The sequence below is a fragment of the Saccopteryx bilineata genome, chromosome 4 (assembly GCF_036850765.1).
Source record: "Saccopteryx bilineata isolate mSacBil1 chromosome 4, mSacBil1_pri_phased_curated, whole genome shotgun sequence".
Classification (NCBI taxonomy): domain Eukaryota; kingdom Metazoa; phylum Chordata; class Mammalia; order Chiroptera; family Emballonuridae; genus Saccopteryx; species Saccopteryx bilineata.
Genome location: NC_089493.1, coordinates 134,530,123 through 134,556,612, shown reverse-complemented (window position 1 = coordinate 134,556,612; position 26,490 = coordinate 134,530,123). Strand labels below are relative to the sequence as shown.

General features: G+C 39.2%; 1 protein-coding gene across 1 annotated transcript in view; it reads left to right on the top strand.

The window, feature by feature from the left end:
- HSPA4 (heat shock protein family A (Hsp70) member 4) overlaps positions 1 to 25,842 on the top strand; it is a 57,254-nt gene extending 31,412 nt beyond the window's left edge. The window contains exons 5-19 of the mRNA XM_066278324.1: positions 4,100 to 4,199; positions 4,858 to 4,991; positions 7,580 to 7,824; positions 11,159 to 11,235; positions 12,363 to 12,514; positions 13,038 to 13,144; positions 14,099 to 14,232; positions 15,581 to 15,762; positions 16,792 to 16,881; positions 17,911 to 18,063; positions 19,335 to 19,460; positions 19,670 to 19,777; positions 22,850 to 22,969; positions 23,290 to 23,451; positions 23,664 to 25,842. Of these exons, the coding sequence (XP_066134421.1) occupies positions 4,100 to 4,199; positions 4,858 to 4,991; positions 7,580 to 7,824; positions 11,159 to 11,235; positions 12,363 to 12,514; positions 13,038 to 13,144; positions 14,099 to 14,232; positions 15,581 to 15,762; positions 16,792 to 16,881; positions 17,911 to 18,063; positions 19,335 to 19,460; positions 19,670 to 19,777; positions 22,850 to 22,969; positions 23,290 to 23,451; positions 23,664 to 23,867 (2,094 nt within the window). The 3' untranslated portion in view covers positions 23,868 to 25,842. The remainder of the gene's footprint in view (positions 1 to 4,099; positions 4,200 to 4,857; positions 4,992 to 7,579; positions 7,825 to 11,158; positions 11,236 to 12,362; positions 12,515 to 13,037; positions 13,145 to 14,098; positions 14,233 to 15,580; positions 15,763 to 16,791; positions 16,882 to 17,910; positions 18,064 to 19,334; positions 19,461 to 19,669; positions 19,778 to 22,849; positions 22,970 to 23,289; positions 23,452 to 23,663) is intronic.
- The last annotated feature ends 648 nt before the right edge of the window (positions 25,843 to 26,490 follow it).

Here is a 26,490-nt window from a genome sequence, read left to right as displayed (position 1 = left end):
TCTTCTACAAAGTAACTACTTTAGCTCTTGGGTACTAGTGGTGTTTCTGATCACTGTGTAAATAGAGCCTGGGTGTGTTTTGTTTTATAGATTATTAAAATATAAACTTGATATTTTTAGGGAGGTAATATAATAGCTCAGTGTTCAAAAATCAAATGTGTAGAAAGGAGGGCGTATGGGAAGCTTCAGCACCCTCGCTATCGAGTTCGTAGTTTTCTTTCCCAAGGGTACCAGTTTTACCACTTTGCAGACCTTTCCAGAGGTTTTTATGTACTGAAGCAAATATAGCTAGGTCCTTTTTTACTTTCACTTTTTGTTTGACAAGTTTTGGACAATTTATCTTGTATTTGTTCCGTAGCAGTCAGGAAGTGCATCAGTCCTTTTAGTGGCTGCAGGGTACTCCAGTTTACGGGGTACTTACTTAACCAAGTCCTTTTGCTGGACATTCAGGTTTTTGTTTTTTATTGTAAAGAATGCTGCACTGAGCAAACTTGAACAACTATCATTTTGTTCTTATATGATATATTTGTAGGATTTATAGGCTAAATTCTTAGAAGTGCAGTTGCTGGGACAAAGGTTATGTGTACAGTAGTCCCCTTTTTATTCGTCGTTTTGCTTTCCGTGGTTTCAGTTACATGCAGTAACTGAATCCAAATATATTAAATGGAAAATTCCAGAAATAAGCAATTTATAAATTATAAGTTGCATGCTGTTCTGAGTCCTGCTCTGACTGCCAGTCTGAACCATCCCCTTGTCCAGCATATCCACAAGGTATGATATTTTGAGATGAGGCCACACTCAACTTTTATTGCAGTGTTTTATGTAATTGTTCTATTTTATTATTAGGTATTAATCTTTTACTGTGCCTAATTTATAAACTTTGTCACAGGTATATATAGGAAGAAAACATTATATCTAAGGTTCAATACTATCCTCAATTTTAGGCATCCATGGGGGTTCTTGGAACATACCCCGCTACAGATAAGGGGGACTACTGTATTTGTTTAATTGCCCTTCAAAAAATTTAATTTTTAAATTTGTTTAATTGCTCTTCAAAGAATTTGTACTAATTTACACTTCTACCTGCAATGTACTAAGAGGGTTTATTTGACCTCAGCCTCACCAGCACACCTTACTGGTGCCTTAGCTAATTCTTTTTTTTTAATCCAGTGAGAGGAGAGGAGGCAGAGAGACAGACTCCTGCATGCACCCTGATTGGGATCCACCCAGCAAGCCTACTGCTAGGTGATGCTCTGCTCATTTGGGGCGGGCTTTGTTGCTCAGCAACTGAGGTTTTTTTAGTGCCTGAGGTGGAAGCCATGGAGCCATCCTCAATGCCAGGGGCCAACTCGCTCCAATCGAGCCATCGCTGCAGGAGGAGGAGAGAGAGAGAGAGAGAGAAGTGAGAGAGGGAGGAGGAGAAGCAGATGGGTGTTTCTCCTGAGTGACCTGACCGGGAATTGAACCCAGGACATTCACACGCCAGGTTGACGCTTTACCACTGAGCCAACTGGGCAGGGCTGCCGTAGCTAATTCTGATAGAAGAGTAATGGTATCATTAAAATATTTTCCTCTTTAGGTGAAATGAAGTTGAACACTTTAAAATTTAAGAGCTATTTTTAATTTCCATTTTTGTGAAATGTTCCTGTTTTTTCATTTTGAGTTTATGTTTTCCATTTAAAAAAAAATTGATTTGAGAGAGAGAGAGAGAGAGAGAGAGAGAGAAAGAAAGAGAGAAACATTGACCTGTTGTTCCACTTATCCGTGCATTCATTGGTTGATTCTTGTATGTGCCCTATTCGGGGATCAAACCCACAACTTTGATGTACCTGGATGGTGCTCTAACCAATTGAATACCTGGTAGGGCAATTTTCTTTTTTATTTGTAGGTCTTAATTTATTAGATTAGCTCTTTGCACTTTTATGATGTGAGTTGCAAATATTTTCCCCATTTTGGTCATTAGAATTTTTTACGCGACAAAAAATACCTTTTTCTTCTGGGTTTTCTGTTATATTTAGAAAACCCCTTCCCTGATCAGGTGGTGGCGCAGTGGACAGAGCGTTGGGCTGGGATGTGGAGGACCCAGGTTCAAGACCCCGAGGTCGCCAGCTTGAGCTCGGGCTCATCTGGTTTGAGCAAGGCTCGCCAGCTTGAGTTCAAGGTCGCTGGCTGGAGCAAGGGGTTACTCAGTCTGCTGTAGCCCCACGGTCAAGGCACATATGAGAAAGCAATCAATGAAAATCTAGGATGCCGCAAAGAGGAATTGATTTTTCTCGTCTCTTTCCCTTCCTGTCTCTGTACCTTTTTCTGACTCTCTCTCTCTCTCTCTGTCACAGAAAAAAAAAAAAAGAAAAAGAAAACCCTTTCCTACACTGTTGTTAAAATTTTAGTCTGGTACTCTTGATTTTTTTTTTAACATTCAAGTCCTTGATTTGACCAGTATTTTGGTATAAAATGTGCATTAGCAATGCAACTTTATTATTTTCTGTATGGCTGGCTACCCATTTGTCTAAATGGATATTCAGGATAAATAAATATCCATCTGGACAAATACTAACTGAATAATCTAACTTTTCCATATTGGTTTGTTAAGTTCCTTCATCGTATGCAGAATAAATTGCTCTAGGTGCTTGAGGGTGTTTCTGGATTTTACTGGTTTTTTGGCGGGTATATCTTAACACATTGTTGACTGGCAATCTTTTTATTTATTTATTTATTTATTTATTTATTTTTTACAGAGACAGAGTGAGTCAGAGAGAGGGATAGACAGGGACAGAGAGAGATGAGAAGAATCAATCATTAGTTTTTCATTGCGCGTTGCAACACCTTAGTTGTTCATTGATTGCTTTCTCATATGTGCCTTGACCGCGGGCCTTCAGCAGACCGAGTAACCCCTTGCTGGAGCCAGCGACCTTGGGTTCAAGCTGGTGGGCTTTTCCTCAAACGAGATGAGCCCGCACTCAAGCTGGCGACCTTAGGGTCTCGAACCCGGGTCCTCTGCATCCCAGTCCGATGCTCTATCCACTGCGCCACCGCCTGGTCAGGTTGTTGACTGGCAATTTTATGCAGAAGTTATGTCACCTGTTTTTTTGTAATTGAGTATGAAAGTGAAACAATCTAAACTTCAGTATACTTTATACATAATGAATTTGAAACTTTGTACATATTTGCTACATATTATATTTTATACATATTATATATTTTAGTAACTTTTTTTGGTGTGGTATACTATATAGCAGTCACCTATGTGTAATGGTATACAACATGTTTTGCAAATATATCTGGTATCGCTGGGCTTTCCTTTTGAACACGCTTTACACATTCTAGTTGGATGTTTTTTTATACCAGTGACCACAAACCTGATGCTCCGTGGATCACTAAGGTTGACATTTACACCGAAATATTTGAATAATCCTCCAAAGTTGGTGTAATATCATTTTCAATCCACCCTTCTTCAGAATCACTTTCACTGTCAGATCTTATTACATTTCCTTTTCGTCATTTTGGTGGTCTCATACCTGACTCATTACTGTCTTCCCATAAACTATCAATTTCTACATCACTACAGTATATTTCAAAATCACTTGGACAGTCAGATAGTGTCTGCATATAATTCATTGAAAAGTTCTTCACCTTCACAATCCATCATGGTTGAAACTTTTGTAATACTATAATTGTGGTAAAAACCTAAATATCAAGAAGTCACTTTTTTAATAATAAACTGAACAGGATTGAACACGACGAAGAAAGATTTTACAATACCCTTGATATGTGTGTTCAAACCACAAGGTGTTAGAAGATAGTCCAAGTTTAGACTGCTTGACACTGTGATTGTTTTTGTTTACCGTACCTTCGATCTCACACCTGGAGGAGGGGGAAGAAAAGGAGTCCGCATGAGAATATAGAATTAGAGAATGGTATGCTGTATTGTGAACTTCGACCCTTACAAATACAATAATCCTGTATCACCCTGAATTTCAAAAATTAAAATAGCTAATGCAAGTGCAAACACAAGTTAACTTGTGAGTGGTCAACAGTGTGTTAGGTGAGGAATCTGTTCATAATACAGTAAACTTTCAAAAATTTTTTTTTTTTTTAGGTTCCTTGTTTCTATACTGATGCAGAAAGACGATCAGTGATGGATGCAACACAGATTGCTGGTCTCAATTGCCTGAGATTAATGAATGAAACTACTGCAGGTAAGAGAGACTATTAACTCAAATTTTTGACTTGCTTCATCTTGAAGGTTGTAGAGTCTTAAAACCCTAAGGTTTTGTGTTCTTTATTTTGCTAACAGCACTTACACCTCTGTGTCAGTGGTTTTGGTCACTGACATAAATGAAGAGTTCCTCTGACTAGTACTTTTTCTGTATCTTTGTAGCACTTACTTTGGCATTCAATTACGTGGTTGTTTGGAAAGGAGTACATTTATTGTGTGGTTGGAGCAGCGCTTTAATTTCAGGGTAGTCTTTCCTATGAAGTGTGGACTGGTGGAGTCCGAGGAGTGGGTGTAAAGCAGCATTTCAGGGACAGGGTTTGTGGGAGTGTTGAGATGTGAAGCAGATCCTGGAAAATATGTTTGGGGAAGTGGGGGAAGTGGTTTGGGAACAATTGCCAAGGTCACTGGAATTGGAAATTGGATTTGGAAACATTAAGGAACCCTAAGTGAATGTCAGCATTTAACTCTCTAAAGTAAATGTTCTTCATGAATAAATTATGCAAAACTTGTAAAGAATTTGATTCTTTCTAAAACATAGCATATGCTGCAGCTTCATTCACTATATACAGAGTCTGTTTTTTTCTATTTAAATAAGTTTACTCTTAGATAATACTATGTTGAATTTTTTTCTTATATAGTTGCTCTTGCATATGGAATCTACAAGCAAGATCTTCCTGCCTTAGAAGAAAAACCAAGAAATGTAGTTTTTGTAGACATGGGGCATTCTTCTTATCAAGTTTCTGTATGTGCATTTAATAGAGGAAAACTTAAAGTAAGTATATTTTTTTCTGAAAGATTATTATAAGTGTGTGGTAATTAGGAACTTGTGAGAGACAATTTAAATAAATGTTTAAAGGATTTTATTTCACTAACGGAAACTTTCTGTGAGCCATCTGAACTAGAAACTAGGTACATAGGGGTGGGGTAGAAGTTTTAAGCCCAAAATTATTTATTAAGAGTTTGGCATGGTGTGAGGAAAAAGCTTTTAAGATTGCTTAGCTTTCTTTCTTTCTTTATTAAATTGATTGATTTTAGAGAGACAGAAAGAAGCATTCAATTGTTGTTCCACTTAGTTGTGCATTCATTTTCTGCTACCCATATCTGCCCTAACTGGGGATTGAACCTGCAACCTTGGTGTTTTGGGATGACACTCTGACGGAGCTAATTGGCCAGGCCCTTATTTTTTTTATCTCTTAAATGGAGAAAATAATGCTTACCTGCAGGCTTATTAGGATTGTTGTTTTTTTGGGGGGACAGATAGGGACAGATAGACAGGATGGGAGAGAGATGAGCATCAGTTCTTCGTTGCATCTCCTTAGTTGTTTCTTGATTGCTTTCTCATATGTCCCTTGATGGGGGGGGTGCTACAGCAAAGCGAGTGACCCTTGCTCAAGCCAGCGATTATGAGGTCTTGTCTATAATCCCGCGCTAAAGTTGATGAGCCCATGCTCAAGCTGATGAGCCCACACTCAGGCCAGTTACCTTGGGTTTCAAACCTGGGTCCTCTGCGTCCCAGTCTGATGCTCTATCCACTGTGCCACTGCCTGGTCAGGCAAGGATTATTTAACATGTAGTTCCTTGATGTTTTACACTGAGGATCGAGATTATTATAAAGGTATTCTCTTTCTTGCTCTTACGGTTTTGAGCCTTCTGGACTAAGGATAGAGGAACTAGACCTTGATGGCTCAAAGAAACCAGGCTAGGAGTGGTATTCTAGGTTTATGGGAATCTTAGACCTCTGGAGAAAGCAGTCTTGTATGCAGAGAAGTCTAGCAGTGTTAAAGATGGGGAGGGGCCAAGGTTCATCACAGTCACAGTTGAATTTGTTGGTTTATATACTATATGTTAGTTCCACAATAGGATATAAAAATTGTAGCTTGGTGATTTTTATCTGGAATTTGCTTAAGAACCACTTAATTTTTGAGTGTTTATTTGGGTTGTGTATCTGTTCTTGGTTCCAAGATCTAAATTGGTTTTCTTGCCTCAATTTGGGGATTGTTGGGGAGGGGACTATTTATCCCAAACAAGTAGTTTGTTGTTAGGTTTGGAAGGCATTTTTTCTTTTTTGTACAGTTCTGTTACTCTGAAAACTCACCTTGGTTCTGGTTTATATTATTTTTAGGGTTTAAAAAAAATAGAAAACAAATCTTTGGGGTGGTTGGAAAATGAGAAGTTTGTGATTTTAACTATGAACACTGAATCAATTGTAATTTTGAGTGTTTAAACTTTACTTGGATTACTAATAGGATTATTTCTAAAATTCTGTACTTTAAACCTTTTAAATCAGGGGTCTCAAACTCGCGGCCCGCCGAACAATTTTGTGCGGCCCACAGACTAATCCACGAAGTTCAAAATATTTTGGATAAAATTAAGTAAGCCCGTGGATTAGTCTGCGGGCCGCACAAAATTGTTCGGCGGGCCGCATGCAGCCCGCGGGCCGTGAGTTTGAGACCCCTGTTTTAAATAGAAGGTAGTGGTCATAGATAGCCTTTGCTTTGTGTTAAAGGGTTGTCAGTTTTCCAATTAAAGTTTAATTTTAAAAATACTAGTTATTAAAGATCCCATGTGGAAAGAAAAACATACTCAAAATCTTCAACAGTTTGGTGTGTTTCATTCTTCTCTTTTAAGAAAACAAAATTGGAAACACACCGTATTTCAGTTCTGTGTCATGTTTTTCTTTAGTTAACAGATTTAGAAATCTCCCCATGACATTTAACATACTTCAAAGAGATTGTTTTTATTGGTGTTAATCCTTCATAAGGATGTCATTGCTTATTTAACCTATCTTGTATTAACTGAATCTGATTAGCTCTAGATTGCTTCTAATCTGTTATAGATTTGGAAAATGAGTAACCCAAATGGATAAGACTTCTGTGTTAAACAGAAACAGATTGCTGGGAGTTAAGGCTTAGCATTTGTCCTGGTAGTAAGCTGTACAGAGATAGGCCTTTGGTATTATTCACAGTTTTGTGATAGCAATAACACTAGAACTGTGTACATGACATATTAGTTAGTATATTTGGCCTTGGATATGTAATTGCTGTTTGGAATCAGATATGTGTAGAGGAGAAGGCGTGGGTTTTGAAATTGATGATCCAGGGTTTTGAATTCTATTTCTGCACTTAATAGGTTTGTGACCTGCAGAGATCAGTTGATCTGTGTAGGTTTGTAGCATCATCTGTAAATTGGGGTTTACAGTGTCTCTTCACAGTGGTTTTAACAATGATTAAATGACACATGCACTTTGCCCTGTTTGAAGCTTAATGTCTTGTGCACTCCTTATTACATTTTACTCATTAAATATATTTATGATAAAATCTTAAATTGCTTTATTTTTGAATTAATTATCTCTTTTCTAAGGTTCTGGCCACTGCATTTGACACAACACTGGGAGGCAGAAAATTTGATGAGGTGTTAGTAAATCACTTCTGTGAAGAATTTGGAAAGAAATATAAGCTAGACATAAAGTCCAAAATCCGTGCATTATTACGACTATCTCAAGAGTGTGAGAAACTTAAGAAATTGATGAGTGCAAATGCTTCAGATCTCCCTTTGAGCATCGAGTGTTTTATGAATGATGTTGATGTATCTGGAACTATGAATAGGTAACTATATTAATATTTTGACATTAAACTAAACTGTGATTTTTCTCCACTTCTATTAGCCTTAATTAGCTAATTGTTGAAATCATCATGGTTATATGATAATTTCAGTTCTATAGGTAAAAATCAGGCCATTCAGAATCATGCTGTTTATGTAAAGGTTGGATTTGGTTATTCTAATGTAGACTAATGTTTTTGTTTTGATTAATTGACGACTGCAGGAAGTTGGTAATTCTTTACATGTGCATGAATTATACATATAATTACCAGTTTTCATAAAATCAGGGCAAAGTGCTTTAATACAGAATTATGTTGAGTTTGATTTAATCACTGGTTCAGAAATTGGTGTTTTGGGAAGTTGAGGATCACTTGAAGACAACATCTCTTTTTGTACAATGCTACAAGAATTATGAGTTATTGCTGTTTCAGGACTGTCCTCAGAAATGTTATTTTTACTGTTGTCTGAATGTTACTGTTGTCAGGTTGGGTTGGTTGGGTGGTGTAGTGAAAATGAGATATTCTTTAGATGTGAACTATATTGGTAGAATTTAGGCAAGACTGATGGTTTGTTTGGAGAAAGGTGGCCTTAAAAAATTGAGGTGGAATTTAAATTGCTTCCAATCTGCTAGAATTAGATTATTGTGCCTAGTAACCAGATTTGTAGTCACCTTTCCCCACTTTTTGAAAGTGATGATTTCCATTTTTATTCAGTAACAGTTTTGTATGTGTTGGTGGTAGTGGGGATGGGGTATAGGGGTGTACCAGTATGTGTTTCAGAAATTGTGAGTAGAACGTTACATGATTATAAGAGTCCAATATATATTTATTATACTTAATAAAAAATTTTAATTTGATTTGAGAGAGAGAAACATCAATTTGTTGTTCCACCCATTCATGCATTTGCTGGTTGATTTTTTTTATGTGCCCTGACAAGGGATCGGAACCCTTATCCTTTCTGTTTTGGAATAACATTCCAACCAATTTAGCTACCTGGCCAGGACTTGTTAATTAGGCTGTCTTGCTTAGAGAAAAGAGTTGTATTGTACCCACACTTTTCAGGCACGTGGCTGTGTTCTCTACTCTAGTTTGTAGCCTTCACTTAGTCTTGGATGCTCACTAGCACTCTTTTTTTTTTTTTTTTAAATGAAACCAGATGATTTAGTTCTGATAACATAGCATTTCTTCTAATTAATTTTTTTAAAAAGTTGAGGTAAAATTCTTATACCGCTTATAAAATGAATAACAGCCTTGGTCAGATAGCTTGGTTGGTTAGAGTGTTGTCCTGGTATACAAAAGGTCGCTGGTTCAACTCCTGGTCAGGGCACATACAGGACCAAATTGATGTTTCTGTCTCTCTGTCTCACCATTCTTCTCTCTCTAAAGTCAATAAAAAAATAGACAATTCAGTGTCATTGAGAATATTCACAATGTTGTGCCATGACCACCTAGTGACAAAACATTTTTCAACACCCCAAAAGAAAACCTCATACCCATTAAGCATGCACTTATTATTTCTCTTACCTCTTCCCCATGGCAACCACCAAATCTACTTTTATCTCCATAGATTTACCTGTTCTCGATATTTCATATAAATGGAACCATACAATACAGGGATGGGCAAAAGTAGGTTTACAGTTGTTTGTATGGAAAATGATAGTAATACTTAAAGAACAAACTGTTTCATGTACTTAAAACTGTAAATCTACTTTCCCCGTTTCTGTATGTGTTAGCTTCTTTTTTGTCTATCTTCTTTCACTTAATGGGTTCTAGGTTCATTCATATGGTAGCATGTATTAATACTTCATTGCTTTTTATGGCAAATAATATTACATTTATCCATTGATCAGTTGATGGACATTGGTGGTGTTTTCCCCTTTTAGCTATTGTGAATAATGCTGCTACGAACATTCATGAACAAGTGTTCAAGTATTTTGTTTTCAGTTCTTTTGGGTATATACCTAGGAGTGGAATTGCTGGGTCCTTTGGTTATTTTGTGTTTAGCTTTTTGAGAAATCACTTGCTATTAGGAGTACAACTGTCATTTTAAATTCCTGACAACATGTAGGAGTTTGTGTTGTTACACATCCTTACCAATATTAGCATTTGTGGTCTTGAATTTTTGCTATTATGATGGATATTTTCTACACCTCTATAATTTTTCTTTTTATTGTGATGTAATTCATAAAAGTGACCCTTTTAGTGTGTATATTTCAATGGCTTGTAGTATATTCACAGAATTGTGCAGCCATCACAACCCAATTTTGGAATGTACTTGTCACCTAATAAAGAATCCCTAAATGAGCTGACAAGCTGTAAAAAGATAGGGAGGAACCTTAAATGCATTTATTTCTTAGTAAAATAAGCCACTTTGAAAAGGCTAAATCCTGTATGATTCCAACTGCATGACTTTCTGGAAAAGACAAAACTGTGGAGGCAGTAAAATGGTCAGTGGTTGGCATGGGTTCTGGGGAGGTGCGAATGGGTGGAACACAGGATTTTTAGGGCAGTAAAGCTACTCTATAATACTGTAATGGTGAATACTTACCATTTGTAAAAACCTATAGAACCCTAATATGTACATACCTTCATTATCAATATTGGCTTATCAGTTAGAAATGAATCACCCTAATGCAGGGTGTCATTAGGGGAACTGGGGGAGTTGAGGGATATATGGGAATTCTCTGTACTTTATTTCTCTGTACAGTAAACCTAAAAGTGATCTAAAAAATAAAGTATATTAATTAAATTAAAAAAAAACCAAAGAAATTATATGTACCGTCTGCATCTCTTCTCTTACTCCCCAGCCTTACGAGCCATAAATCTACTTACTCTCTGTCTCTGAATTTACCTGTCTGAACTTTTCGTGTAATGGAGTTGTGTAACTTTTTTTTTATTGGCTTTATATACCTAACCTAATGTTTCCAAATTTCATCTGTGTTTTAACATGTATCAGTCCCTTTTATTGTATTCATTCCTGTTGCTGAGCACATTTAACAGACTAGGATTTTTTCCACTTTTTTGGTTATTTATGAGTAATTCTACTGTGGAACATTCATGTGCAAGTTTTATGTGGTCATATGTTTTTTAATTCTCTTCATTATATACCCAGAGTAGAATTATTGGGTCATATGGTAACACTGTGTTTTAATGTTTTGAAGAACTGCCAAACTATTTTCCACAGTGGCTGTACCATTTTATATTCCCACCAGGAATGTCTGAGGGATCCAATTTCTCTACATTCTCGACAGTTCTTGTTACTATCATCTGTCTTTTTGTATATAACCATCCATTCCACATAAAAGTAGAATGTTATTTGACTTTTTTTTTTTTTAAATAGAGGCAAATTTCTGGAGATGTGTGCTGATCTCTTAGCTAGAGTGGAGCCGCCACTTCGTAGTGTTTTGGAACAAGCCAGTAAGTATTTTTGTGATAGAATTGTTTGTGTATCTCACACTCTTTGGAAATACTGTTTATTACTTTTTTTTTTTTTAAGTTACACACATTTTTATTGTATAAACAACTTCTTTATATCTTCCTTCTGAAACTCCCACTCGCTCCAAGTAATCTTTTGATGATAATGTCCAGGGAAATCTAAGTTTACCCACGAAACCTAATTTAGACCAGAGATGGATATAAACTTTTCATTTGTTTCATGATCGTAAAAATTGTCTTTTGCAATGCTGCCAGAGGAATCTTGTAGGCTTTTTGTCAGTGAGTCTTTTGTTTGCTGAATGACAATTAGAGCAGATGGATGATATGCTTTTTTAACTTGGGCTAAAATGTAGACATTTGATTTAAGACTCTATTACTGATTTTTCCAAAATGTTTACTTCGAGTCCACTGTTGTGTTGGTTACTAACTATTTCAGTGCTGTAACTAAATCACTGCTGTCAGCAGTGATAATGGCAAATGGGCATGTTCTTTCCACGCTGTGACAGCCTGTTTCTTTAAATAGCCTTTCTCAACAAATTGTTAGTGTTTATTACATAAAATGTGACCAGGAAACCAGTTGGTAGTAAGAGTTATTTTATGAGGGATAACAGAACCATGGTGCGTACCTTCTTTCTGATGTGAGAAGATGGATGCTCTAATGGGGACTGTTTATTCTCTGGATGGGTGCTGGAGTGGCTAGATGTGCATCTGAGTAGCTCTTTTTCTTTCATGTCATGCCGGGGTGATCCAAAAATTGAAGGGCCCTCTTACCTTCCTTACAGCTAGCTTAATTATTCCTGTTTTAACAATTCTTTGTGTGGGACACTTTCAGAGATTGTAGGACATGGAATATTCTGGCTTTCACCTCCTAAATCCCAGTATTATTGTGCCACCCCGCTCCCATTATTTTGAGAATCAAAACATACCTACTTGTTTCAGATGCTGTGCATCTGTGTGTGAGCACACATTGGTGTGAGTGCTGTTGTGGAGAGCTAGAGTGAGGGAGTTATGGGTTCCTTTGTGATGATGTACTGTGTTGCTCTTTCATTTCACTGTGAAATGCTAATTTAAAGATTCTTTAATCTCAATGTTCAATTACTTTAAAATAGAGTTAAAGAAAGAAGATATTTATGCAGTGGAGATAGTTGGTGGTGCAACACGCATCCCTGCAGTAAAAGAGAAGATTAGCAAATTTTTTGGTAAAGAGCTCAGTACAACACTCAATGCCGATGAAGCCGTCACTCGAGGCTGTGCACTGCAGGTGAGTTTCTTTTTTCCACACAAGCCACTTACAGGTCATTGTGACAAGGCAGCAGTGGCTTTATGTATCTGGCTAATAACCTGGCTTTAGCTTGGGGTGATCTCAAGGTATAAGGTTGAGATCTCAAGGTATAAGGTTCTGCAACATTTGTTTTGAAAGGGAAGTCAGAGATGGTATTCATTAATAGAACTCTATACATGTAATAAAGTGAATTAATTTACTAGAAACATAGGTAAGCCTGAAATACTGTTGGATTTGGCATGTTATCTATTGTCTATATGTGAAGTAGTATTTATTGTACATCAATTAAGTAAAGGTTGGAGCTAATGGAAAGATAAAGAACAACTATATTATAGGTGATTAAATGATAGAAGTTTATAAAAGTGCATATTCAGACATCAAGAATTTATTATTAATAGTTAAAAACTATTTATGATGGTTTTCTGAAGTCTTATTTTACTGGAACTCATGATATTCATGTTTATATTTGTCAAATGGAATTTTTTAAAAATTATTATTCTAGTGTGCAATCTTATCGCCTGCTTTCAAAGTCAGAGAATTTTCTATCACTGATGTAGTTCCATACCCAATATCTCTGAGATGGAATTCTCCAGCTGAAGAAGGGTCAAGGTAATAGCGTTTATCAGTTATTTTTTGTACTTTGAGTTAATTCAGTGTTAAGTTTGAGTAAAATAATTGTGCTCCAGTTCAGCTTCTTCAAATCTGTAACATTTTGTTATAGTGCACGAGTCAAAGTGATTACTTATTTTAGTCATCAGATATTTAGTTTCTGATATTTGATCGTGATGAAATAATTGTTGCCTTTTGGTGCAGATTGAAATATATTTCTTTTTTTAAAGCAAGTTTTTTAAAATTTTAAATTAAAAAGTTTTTTCTATTAATTTGACAAAGAGAGGGAGATGAGGGGTATGGGGTGGGGAGAGAGGGAGAGAGAGAGAAGTGTTAACACATCAAGTTGCCACTCTATTTAATTGTGCACTCATTATTTGTTTCTTATGTGTGTCCTGACTGGGGATTGAGTCCATGATCTTGGCATGCTGGGATGATGCTTTATCCACTGAGCTACCTGGCCAGGATGAAATATATTCCTTTTTAAAAAACTGATATACACACGTGTATTTTTTTTTCTTTTAATGTGTGTGAGAGAGAAAGAGACAGGAAGGGAGATAAGAAACCTCAGCTTGTAGTTGCAGCACCTTAGTTGTTCATTGATTGCTTCTCATATGTGCCTTGACCAGGGGGCTCTGGCCAAACCAGTGACCCCTTGCTTAAGCCAGTGACCTTGGGCTCAAGTTATGATCAGGTTGATGATCCCGCGTTCAAACCGGTGACCTCAGAGTTTCGAATCTGGGTCCTCAGCATCCCAGGTATACGCTCTATCCACTGTGCCACCATCAGTTAGGCTTTTTTGTTTTGTTTTGTTTTTGGAAAGTTATAATCTGGAAATGATGCCAGTTGAGAAGAATAACTAAAGAAAGCTACACAATAATTGTAAAACTAGAGTGCATGGGAAAATGTTAGGAATATCCTAATTTTGTGTGTTTTTGTCTTTTCTCCATTTAGTGACTGTGAAGTCTTTCCAAAAAATCATGCTGCTCCTTTCTCTAAAGTACTCACATTTTATAGAAAGGAGCCTTTCACTCTTGAGGCCTATTACAGCTCTCCTCAGGATTTGCCCTACCCAGATCCTGCTATAGGTAAGTAAAGAGTTGGGATTTTAAAAATTACACACAGTTGGGAGAACTGGGAAAAGCAGAGTAAGTACAATATTCTGAAATTTCAGTATTTCAGATCACACACAATAAACCCCCTTTTAGTTTATTTTTTTTATTTTAGAGAAAGACAGGAAGAGAGAAAGAGATGGAGGAGAGAGATGAGAAGCATCAACTCATAGTTGCTTCACTTTAGTTGTTCATTGCTTTTCACATGTGCCTTGACTGAAGGGTTCCAAGCTAAACCAGTGACCCCTGGCTTAAGTCAGCGACCTTGGGATCATGTTGATTCTATGCTTAAGCCTGTGAGGCTGCACTCAAGCTGGGGTTTCGAACAGGGGACCTCAGCATCTTAGGTCAGTGCTCTGTCCACTGTGCCACCACTGGTCAGGCACCCCTCTTTTAGTCTTGTTACTAGGTTTCAAACCAGTAGGATGATCATTTAATTGGATCTCCTATTGTGGGAGCATTATTTCCTGGTTTATGTATCATCTGGGTATATACCTTGTGCTTAATGTGGGGCTAGATATTGAAAGGAGTTGAAATTCAGTTTTGACCCAGAAAATTATTAGGAAATTGTGATGTATCATAAACCATATTGTTTATAGTGTTCAGAGACTAAGAAACTTATAATCTGGAAATAGTACTAGATGAGGAAAGAAACAAGTTACATAGTAATTGCAGACCTAGAATTCATGGACTGTCCTAAATGGCACTTAGAAGCTGTAGAAAGCTAACTTACTGTTTTCCTCATTTGTAAAATAGGAATAGAGGTGGTAATTCATGCTTTGCAGAGGTTTGTGAATTAAGAAACAAGTAAAATGTTGGTTTGGTAACTGAATCTATAAATGGCAAGTCCTCGAGTGTGACAGTGTAGAATGTGACAGAATTGTTTTAGGAATTTATCTGGTAGTAGCATCGAATAAGAGAGTGGGAGTAGAGGGAAAGAAATGTTTAGAGGATTAAGAGATATGTGAACCCTTAATTGGGACAAGATAAGAGTTTGTATGTGAAAGAGAAAGGAGAAGTATGATTTGGTAAAATTCTGTGAGTACCCACTTTGCTTCTTTGAGGTGTCCCCTTTGAGGTTTGCATGTGTCCCCTTCCCCCACAGCATGGGTGAACTAGCAGAAAGTCTACCCGGAATTTACATAGAAATGTGGCATAACTGGCTCCCTCCTTCAGACCATGCACTTGTCGATTTGAGGTGTTGACTCTGTTAACTGACCTGTTAACTGAGAAATGCACATAACCTGACTTTGTGGATATATATTCATGTTAGAATGCCTCCTATCAGATTATTTGCTCTCTTTTGTCTTTCATATGTCCCTAGCTCAGTTTTCTGTTCAGAAAGTCACTCCTCAGTCTGATGGCTCCAGTTCGAAAGTCAAAGTCAAGGTTCGAGTAAATATCCATGGCATTTTCAGTGTGTCCAGTGCATCTCTAGTGGAAGTGCATAAGTTTGAGGAAAATGAGGAACCAATGGAAACAGATCAGAATGCAAAGGAGGAAGAGGTAATTTGGACATTTTATATCATTTATGATGGCCCAGAGGTGACTTGTCTAAAAATTCTCAGAGCTAGACTGGGTGACAAGGGAGGAACATTATGACAGATGCTGGCTCAGTTTGCATGTGTCCTTTTCTCCCAGCATGGGTGAACTAGCAGAACGTCTACCCGGAATTTACACAGAAATGTGACATAACTGGTTCCCTCCTTCAGACCATGCACTTGTTGATTTGAGGTGTTGACTCTGATTATTGGAGAATGCTGTTTGAGCCTTAGTTGATCATTTCCACAAGTGGAATAGATTTGACATTCACTTGTTGGACTCATGCATTGTCTCATCCTATTGTGGAGAAAAATCAAAACTTTATAAAACTACAAATGTTTGGGTCTCATCTCCAGAGATTTGTTTTGAGTTTATCTGGGCCTACTAGGGCCAGGGTATCAGTGTTAGAGGCCTCCAAGGTCATTCTGGGGGGGGGGGGGGGGGGCTGCAGGCATCAGAAGCCACTGATTCAGGGTCTCCACAGATTTCTCCTTAGTTTATTATTGTCAGGCTTCAGTCTATTAACAGAATTCTCAAGGTGTTTGCCTACTGTAATGTATGCAGTAGCTGTACTTTGAGGATGAAATTGACTGATGTAAAAACTGGTAAAAGTGAAGACTTTTGAGAGAAATTTACTACTCAGGAAGCTTGGAGAAATTCATGCTGTCTTCAGATTATATTGTTAAATATTGCCATACTGTGTACTTTGAGTACTTTATGTGGTTTATAGAGCAATTCCACAGCTACTCTTGTTTATATAAAGCTAGGGCAGGGGAGGTGTCCCTGCAGTGTAAGAGGTCATTCCTGAGATCCAAGCAGGAAGACTTCTGAGTTGTAAGTAACATGTACATCATACCTGGAATTGGACTCAAGTTTCTGATGCTGGGAATTCAGCAGGGATCTGATACTGTGATTCTGCTAGTGTGTCATTTGGTGGTTTGGTCTTTCACTGGTATGAACTAGTTTCAGAATTTGATGCGACCTGTTTTTCAGAAAATGCAAGTGGACCAAGAGGAACCACATGTTGAAGAGCAACAGCAGCAAATGCCAGCAGAAAATAAGGCTGAGTCTGAAGAAATGGAGGTATGAATTGTGTTTTAGAGGATGTATTATAGTCTCTTTATATACATGGTTTATCTGTGTTTTTACTATTGTTAGGAAGGTAGTTATATTAGGAATTCCTCATGTATTTGAATAGTTTTAAAGTAAAGTTTTGTAGTATGTTTGGAAAGTACATTGGACAAGTACATGGTCTTTGAGCTGTGCTCTGGCCAATGTCTGAGAAAAAGCTCTCAGAAGCCCTAGTTTTTTTTTTTTGTATTTTTTTGAAGCTGGAAACGGGGAGAAACAGACAGACTCCCGCATGCGCCCGACCGGGATCCACCCGGCACGCCCACCAGGGGGCGACACTCTGCCCACCAGGGGGCGATGCTCTGCCCCTCTGGGGGTCGCTCTGCTGCGACCAGAGCCACTCTAGCGCCTGAGGCAGAGGCCACAGAGCCATCCCCAGCGCCCGGGCCATCTTTGCTCCAATGGAGCCTTGGCTGCGGGAGGGGAAGAGAGAGACAGAGAGGAAAGCACGGCGGAGGGGTGGAGAAGCAAATGGGCGCTTCTCCTGTGTGCCCTGGCCGGGAATTGAACCCGGGTCCTCCGCACGCTAGGCCGACGCTCTACCGCTGAGCCAACCGGCCAGGGCAGCCATGAAGATTTAAGAGTGATTGTGTGCTGACTGTGGGATGATTGATGGGAGGTTGCTTTATATACGTGCACGTATGTGCACTGCAGCAGTGTTACATATGTTCACATTGCAATGCAGCTGTCTCCAGAACTTTCTCAGCTTGCCGAGCTGAAACTGTGCCCATTGAACAACACCTCCTATTTCCTTGTCCCTCCTCCCCTAACCCCTGGCAGCCACCATTACTTTGTCTCCATTGATTAGACTTTTACAGTTTTTTATAATTTTAGCTTTCCAGATATTATATACCTTGGGTATCTGAGGCATTAATGCGAAAACAAAGTTAATAAAAAAGCAAAAATAGGTTTTGAAATATGACCCTTTCAGAAGTTTAAGATAGTTTATGTATTTGTTCTTAACGATGTCTATTATTTTAGACTTCCCAAGCTGGATTGAAAGACAAAAAGATGGATCAACCACCTCAAGCCAAGAAAGCAAAAGTGAAGACCAGTACTGTGGACCTGCCAATTGAGAATCAGCTGTTGTGGCAGATAGACAGAGAGATGCTCAACTTGTACATTGAAAATGAGGTAGTTATTTCAAGTCTCAGAACAATAAGCTAACAAATTGTGGACATAATGGTCAAACCCTTTCTAGTGACCCTTAAACATTTTTGGTTTGGAGTTTAAGAAAAAATATTACAGGTTTTTGGGTTGTGTAAGAGCAAGTTTAATAGATAGCATGCAATCCCAAAATCTTTTATGGCAAAATAACTTCTGTATTCCTGGAAGTTCTGTTATGAGATCAAGATCTTTGACATTATGGCTTTGTTTTAGGTGGAGGTGCTGTTCACATTTGGGCACGTATGTTTGCTCACTAGGGATTGGGATGTCTGAGTTGTCGGTCCTGGGAGTTGATGGTACAGGTCACATAGCATTAATGGTAGCACTGTTTTGTTTTAGTTTCTTTCTCCTGCTGTCAGTCAATTTGATAACTTGTTACAGTGAGTGATGCAAAGTATGGGACCTTGGGGCATGTATATTGAATTAATTATTGTGAAGTTTACCTTGTATTCATTGGGTCTAAGAATAGTTGTTTTACAGACCTTTAGCTTTTATACTACAAGTAAATTTGATTTTTCTTGGTATATAATATAGCAGACATCTCACTTCTGACATTGAGCTGGTAGTTTCTTTTTATTTTTAATTGAGAGGCAGGGAGGCAGAGGCAAAGACAGACTCCCTCTTGAGCACTGACCGGGATCTACCCGGCAAGCCTCCACCAGGTGATGCTCTGCCCATATGGGCTGCTGCTTCATTGCTTGGCAACTGAACTATTTTAGCACCTGAAGTGAGGCCATGGAGCTGTCCTCAGCACCCGGTGCCAGCTTACTCAAACCATTTGAGCCATGGCAGTGGGGGAGAAAAGAGAGACAGGGGTAGAGGGGGTGGGGGGAGGGACTGAAGAAGCAAATGGTCGCTTCTTCTGTGTGCCCTGATTGGGAATTGAACCCGAGACTTCCACACATAGGGCTGATGCTCTGCCGCTGAGCCAACCAATCAGGGCCTAGCTGATAGTTTCTTTAAGCTCTCTTGTCTTAAATTTTTTTTCTTAGTTTTTCTTGAGTTTACATCTTGGTATTTCAGTTGCTCTTTTTCCTAGGCACACCCACAGAACTCTCGCTCAGTCTTCCTCGTTTACTGAGGACTAATACCTCCAACTCTCCTTTCTTGGATGATTTGCGGAATTAAAAGGATTTGAAAAAGAAGGATTTCCTACTTTGATAATTGACATTACTTAATATTTAAGAGGAAATTTTCTTCATTGTCTGAATGTCTTAACTGATTGATACTGCCCTCAGGGTAAGATGATCATGCAGGATAAGCTGGAGAAGGAGAGGAATGATGCTAAAAACGCAGTAGAAGAATATGTGTATGAGATGAGAGACAAGCTCAGTGGGGAATACGAGAAGTTTGTGAGTGAAGAGGTAAGTAGGTTACACACTGTGGTTACCTATTATGTGTTAGAAAGGAAGTGTGCATCTGTGGGTGTACTGCAAAATGATTAAAATGTACTTTTGGGGGGAGTATCATTTTGTGTTTATTAGTGCCTAGTGAATCCACTGATTTCAAAAGTGATGAAATGAAAATTGGTAAATCAAATTTGACCTAATGACAAGGTTTTGTTCATCTTTAGGATCGTAGCAATTTTACTTTGAAACTAGAAGATACTGAAAATTGGTTGTATGAGGATGGAGAAGACCAGCCAAAGCAAGTTTACGTCGATAAATTGGCTGAGTTAAAGGTAAGTGGCTCTTGAAAGCAAAAGTGCCCTGAACCCTTGCTGTAGTTTCCAAGAGCATCTCAGAATTGGGAAGAATTATGTTAAGTAATGAAGACAGGCTGACAGTGATTAAAGAACTATACACTTACTTTATCACTTGGGTTAATTCTTTCTCACTTTTAGAACTTATATTAACAAAAGAATTTTTTTTAAACTGAGTTAAGACTTAAAGTGATCATTAAATTGGAGCTGAGTACATTTATTCCTGTCTTGAAGGCAGGCAGAGCAGTTCTGGCAGGGCTGTGGGTGAGCTTTGGTTGTTGGTAAAGCAGACCTCTGGTTTTGTATCTAAAGAATCTATCTGATCATTAAACCTGGGAATTAAAATAGAAACACCTGTATAAAGTTGAGGTCTCTTGTTTGAGAATGGATGCCAGTGCACAAGGACTTCTCACATTTCTCTAGTTTACTTACTTGCTTTTCAAACTGGGCCATTGTGACTAATCTGGAATGGAATTGTTTAAGGGTTATGCCTGTAGTTTTCTGTCATTCTGGCAAGAATAGGAAGAGGCCCTGGTCAGGTAGCTCGGTTGGAGTGCTGTCCCGATACACCAAGGTTGTAGGTTTGATCCCCAGTTGGGGCACATAGAAGAATCAACCAATGAGTGCATAAGTAAGTGGAACAACAAAAATCGATGTTTCTCCCCCTTCCTCCTTCCCTCCCTCTCTCCCTTTCTCCATCTCTCCCTCCCCCTCCCTCCCTCTTTTCCTTCCCTTCCCTCCCTTTACCCTCTCTCTAAATTCAGTTTAAAAAACCCCAGCAAGAACCTCCAGTGAGATCCTTCCCATTGAGTGTTTTGTTTTTTTGCTTTTTATTATGGGAGATATCAAACATAAAAATGTAAAGAGAAGAATAGTTTCAACTGATGCCAAGTTATGGACGATTTTGTTTCATTTGAACTTGGGAAACAAATCCAACAGTATATGCAGGTAGTCAGCTCTTTCAAAATCAAGGTATCGTTCTTTTTTTCTTTTTCCTATTTTCCCTTTCCCAGTTATTTAAAGCAAATCACATGTTATATTTAATCTAAAAATATTTCAATATGTATTTAAAAGAGAATGTAATCTTAAACTCTAGCATATCACACTAAAAAAGTCCTTACTATCACCATATATTCAGTCAGTTTTCAAGTTCCAGTTAATTTACATTATTTTTTAGTAAGTTTGACTCAGGATTCCCATGTGGCCCACACATTTTGTTGATAATGTCTCTTAACCCCATGTCTGTAGTTCTCCTTTTGTCATCCCTCCCCTTATATTTTAACAATAAAAAAACTCACTGATTGATGTTGGGGTGGGGAGAATGAAACATCAATTTGTTGTTCCACCTAATTATGTATTCTTTACTTGGTTCCTGTATGTGCCCTGACCAAGGATGGAACCCACAACATTGGCCTATCCCAGGGGTAGTTAACTTTTTTATACCTACTGCCCACTTTTGTATCTCTGTTAGTATTAAAATTTTCTAACCGCCCACCGGTTCCACAGTAATGGTGATTTATAAAGTAGGGAAGTAACTTTACTTTATAAAATTTATAAAGCAGAGTTACAGCAAGTTAAAGCATATAATAATAATTATTTACCAAGTACTTTATGTCATATTTTTGCTAAGTTTGGCAGAATAAATCTTTATAAAACAATTTACTATAGTTAAATCTATCTTTTTTTTTTTTATACTTTGTTTGCTCTGCTACTGCCCACCATGAAAGTTGGAATGCCCACTAGTGGGCGGTAGGGACCAGGTTGACTACCACGGGACAACGCTCTAACCAACTGAGCTATATGTCCAGGGCAGCCCTCCTCCTTACTTAGTTGATGGGAAAACTACATCATTTGTCTTGTAGGACTCGCCCCTAGTCTGGGTTTTGCTGACTTTAATCTCTGGGGTGGTTAATATCTGGTAAATTGATGGGTGGATGTAGAGGGCTCATCAGGTATAGGTTAAAAAAATTTTTTTGGCCTGACCTGTGATGGCGCAGTGGGATAAAGCATAGATTTGGAACACTGAGGTCGCCGGTTCAAAACCCCAGGCTTGCCTGGTCAAGGCACATATGGGAGTTGATGCTTCCTGCTCTTCCCCCTTCTCTCTGACTCTCTTCCTCTTTCCCTCTCCTCTCTGAAAATTGAATAAAGTCTTAAAAAAAAAAAAAAAAAAAAAAAAATTTTTTTTTGGCCCTGGCCGGTTGGCTCAGCGGTAGAGCGTCGGCCTGGCGTGCGGGGGACCCAGGTTCGATTCCCGGCCAGGGCATATAGGAGAAGCGCCCATTTGCTTCTCCACCCCCACTCCCCTCCTTCCTCTCTGTCTCTCTCTTCCCCTCCCGCAGCCAAGTGGAGCAAAGATGGCCCGGGTGCTGGGGATGGCTCCTTGGCCTCTGCCCCAGGCGCTAGAGTGGCTCTGGTCGCGGCCGAGCGACACTCCCCCCCCCCCCCCCCCCCCGTGGGGCAGAGCATCGCCCCCTGGTGGGCAGAGCGTCGCCCCTGGTGGGCGTGCCGGGTGGATCCCGGTCGGGCACATGCGGGAGTCTGTCTGACTGTCTCTCCCCATTTCCAGCTTCAGAAAAAAATACAAAAAAAAAATTTTTTTTTTTGTCAACAATACTTCCTATTTAGTGTTATGTGTCACTGTCAGCAGGCACCTGTATTTGGTTGTCTTCCCACTGTGTTTTGAGAATTGGGGTCTCAGGTGATAGTTGGAGTGGCTCCACATTGAATAGTACTGAGGTACATTCTTATATCTAACCTGAGTATACAGGGTGGGGCAAAAGTAGGCTTACAGTTCATATGGAAAATAATACAATAAGTAATAAATAATAATACAAGAATAAATTGGTTTGTATATTCAAAGCTGTAAACCTCCTTTTGTCCCAGCCTGTCTAGTTCAGTGGGCTGGGGAAAAGGATTTAACTTCTTCTATATTGCACATGGAGACTGAACGTACTTAAACCCATAACCGATTTGAGTGACTGTAAAAACACTGCTGCTCTGCTAATTGGAGCTGCCTGTGAACATCTGTGTGTTCTCTCTTTTGTTAAGAATCTAGGACAACCTATTAAGATAAGATTCCAGGAATCTGAAGAAAGACCAAAATTATTTGAAGAACTAGGGAAACAAATCCAACAGTATATGAAAGTAGTCAGCTCTTTCAAAAACAAGGTATCATCATTTTTTGCTTCCCTACTATTTTCTTAGAGTTAAGCTTTGAGGCATTATATATTTTTCTTTTGTTCTCTTTAACTGTTATTTAATAATATTGTTTTTTGGGGGGCTGTTAATATAATACATATTTGTTTTAAAAATTGGGTTCACTTTTCCTTTCTTGAATTTTTAAGGAATTGAGTATCGATTTAGATTGTGAGAGTAAATGTGCTCTGTTTTGGGAGAGATCGTAACTTTTTGAAGGACTATGAAGTACTAGATGAGACTTGGGTCGGGAGTGGCATCCTTTGACACTGTGTGTTGGCTGCTGTTTGCAGGAGGACCAGTATGACCATTTGGACGCTGCCGACCTGGGGAAGGTGGAGAAGAGCACGAACGAGGCCATGGAGTGGATGAACAAGAAGCTAAATCTTCAGAACAAGCAGAGTCTGACCGTGGATCCAGTTGTCAAAGCAAAAGACATTGAAGCTAAAATCAAGGTATTTTATGGTTTTACATTCTCATGTCTTTTCTCGTCAGCCTCGTTATTTATTATTAATAGTCCTTAAAGGGACATTTGGGAGGGAACTTCCTTATTGCATTTTAGCTTCTGATTTGGGGATTGGGTGGGACAGGGTAGACTTGGGTTTCATCATGTGTCATGTAAAATGTGTTACTTTCTAAGAAACGAGTTTCTCGTCTACCATTCCAGGAGCTGATAAGTATCTGTAGTCCTATAATTTCAAAGCCCAAACCCAAAGTGGAGCCTCCAAAAGAGGAGCCAAAAAATGCAGAGCAGAACGGACCAGTGGACGGACAAGGAGACAGCCCGGGCTCCCAGGCTGCTGCGCAGGGCACAGACTCAGCTGTGCCTTCGGATTCGGACAAGAAGCTTCCTGAAATGGACATAGATTGATTCCAACAATTGTTTATATTAAAACAGATTATTATAAAGCTTTAAGTTGTCAACTTTGTTCTAAATATCAACTAGAACAATCCAATACTGGACATTTCTTAGTCAGTTTTTAGGGGATTTGGGGGGAAGTGGTATAGGTAATGTACGGAGCATTTTGACTTCTAAATGGTTAGATACAGAACTTAAGTGCATTGTATCTTTTTCATAATGGTACTATTTAGAAGCCCAGTTAGTCTTACTGAGCTTATGCTTCACTCCTTTTATGTTTAAATCATGCTTATTCAAAGATAAGTTTGGGGAGTGGAGCTATAGCAAAAACTATAACCAGCTATCAAGCAGACTTTTTGTTATGACACATATGGCAGGAACCCTAATTGTGTTTCAGAAATCTGTGGTGGAGATTGTCACCATGTCTCCCCACTGGTGTGGGGACAGGGGTGGTCCCCTCTGTTCCTGAGGGCAAGAACATGGCATGGCACGGATTCACATAAAACAGCCCTGGTATGCCTGAGCTGCTTCCTGTTTTATTTCTGCTCCACTGAACCCCACCCTTTTCTTAGCCCCTGCCCCCCAATAAAGGAAAGAGCTCTTACAAATGGCATGTGCTGCTCCTGGGAAGATAGACCCCTTCACCTGGAGCAAGTTAACTGAGGATCTCAGACCTGGAGGCTCTTCCTGAAAAAGTGTTCCTGAACATATGTTTTACTAATACCCCAAGCATCGAAGTCTAAATAATTTTCTCTTTGGAAAGTTAGAATTGGGTAGATGTATTGTTAGATATAGGCATGGTAAATTTACCTGAGGAACTGATACTTGTTAATTACAGTGTAAAGATTTGTATCCTGGCCTGCTTATTCAGCTGAGAGATGTTCTGTAAATTTGAGGTATAGCTTGAAGTTCTAGGACCAGAGTTAAAAGTGTTTTTTTTTTAAAGCTCATTCATGATCACTTGTGTGTTAAGTGTTAATATCTGTCATGAATCTGCCAATTTGTACATGTTAGAACAGCTGACAGATCATACAAAAACAGATATACTGGGTTGTACTGGATGACTCTGAAATTGGTGTTAAAGAAGTGTAGTGCTTGACTTTACATCACTTCATTCTTACTGTGTAGCCATCCTGTGGCGGAAGCACCGAAGCATTTCCTGTGATGTTTTTTGGGGGTTGCGTTGATAGGCATGAGGCATTTTGGAAACCAAGGGAAGCCTGTATTAGAGGCCAGAGCTGGTACCTGCCTTAGAAACTGTTACAAGCTTTGTTGGTTACATTTTGGATCCTTGTAATAATTGTTATTCTGTTTACCAGAGTGCCTCTGTTAATTTTGGCCTATGTTACTAGAAATATGATTATACCTTGTGCATTTAGAATGTTTCTGTCTGTGCACTAAAAAATTTTAGGATGTTAGAATCTCTCAAGTGCTATAGAGAAACATTGCTTTGAGAGGAGTAAGGTGGACGTGTATTAATGCTGGTGCGAAAGCATGCCTGGAAGCCAGAAATCGGCCCTGTTCTTAGAGCATCCGCTACCAGTGCTGTACCTGTCATGCTTCAAGAATTCCCGCTGGCCTGCTGTGAGGCCAGTAGCTACTTTGGAGTGCTGGCTGCAGGATAAAGCCAATTCTTATGCAACTGACTCAGTCCTTCATGGCCCTTTCTAGTACTTTTTTTGTGTGTGTGTGGGGCAGGGTGTGGGTGTTGGGATGGGGATGAATTTGAAGTTTAAACTAGAAATAAGATGATGTGGTCTGCTTGCTCTCTGTTTAGACAGGCTTTAAGACCAGTTGGATTCACATGGTGGTCAGGCCAGAGAGTGGTAATAGATGACTGCAGACAGGCGTTTATCCCAGGCCGCATTATTCAAACTGGTTTGTTAAGGCTCCAGGTCACGTTCTTACACTAAGAAAAACATTCAGTAAACATGAGACAAGCTTAGGAAAAATTAATAAAAGAAACCTGTCTTACACTCAAAAAGAATGGTTTTCTTAATTTCATATTGAAGTGTGTGTGTGTGTGTTTGGTGAAAACTTCCCCAGAGCTAAAATCTCCGCTAAATTCTAGTTAACTTGTCAGAGACTCGGGTCTGAACAGAGGCACAGCACACTGGGTGGGGAGAAGTTTCTTTTTCTGTGCTCAATTTCTTGTGAGAGTTGGCCCAGTTCTCCAATCTTGACCTTGTTCCTGTGATTGGGCCTTACTTTGAGGGTTTTGACACTAGTAGAGGATGAGTTATAGAAGCATAAAGGTCAGTGTCAGGACTGATGCTTCTTGTCCTTTTTTATTTTCTTTTTTGTATTTTTCTGAAGTTGGAAACGGGGAGGCAGTCAGATAGACTCCCCGCATGCGGCCGACTGGGATCCACCTGGCATGCCCACCAGGGGGCGATGCTCTGCCCATCTGGGGCATTGCTCTGCCGCAACTAGAGCCATTCTAGCGCCTGAGGCAGAGGCCACAGAGCCAACCTCAGCGTCCGGGCCAACTTTGCTCCAATGGAGCCTTGGCTGCGGGAGGGGAAGAGAGAGAGAAGGAGGAGAGGGGGAGGGGTGGAGAAGCAGATGGGCGCTTCTCCTGTGTGCCCTGGCCGGGAATCGAACCCGGGACTCCCGCATGCCAGGCCGACGTTCT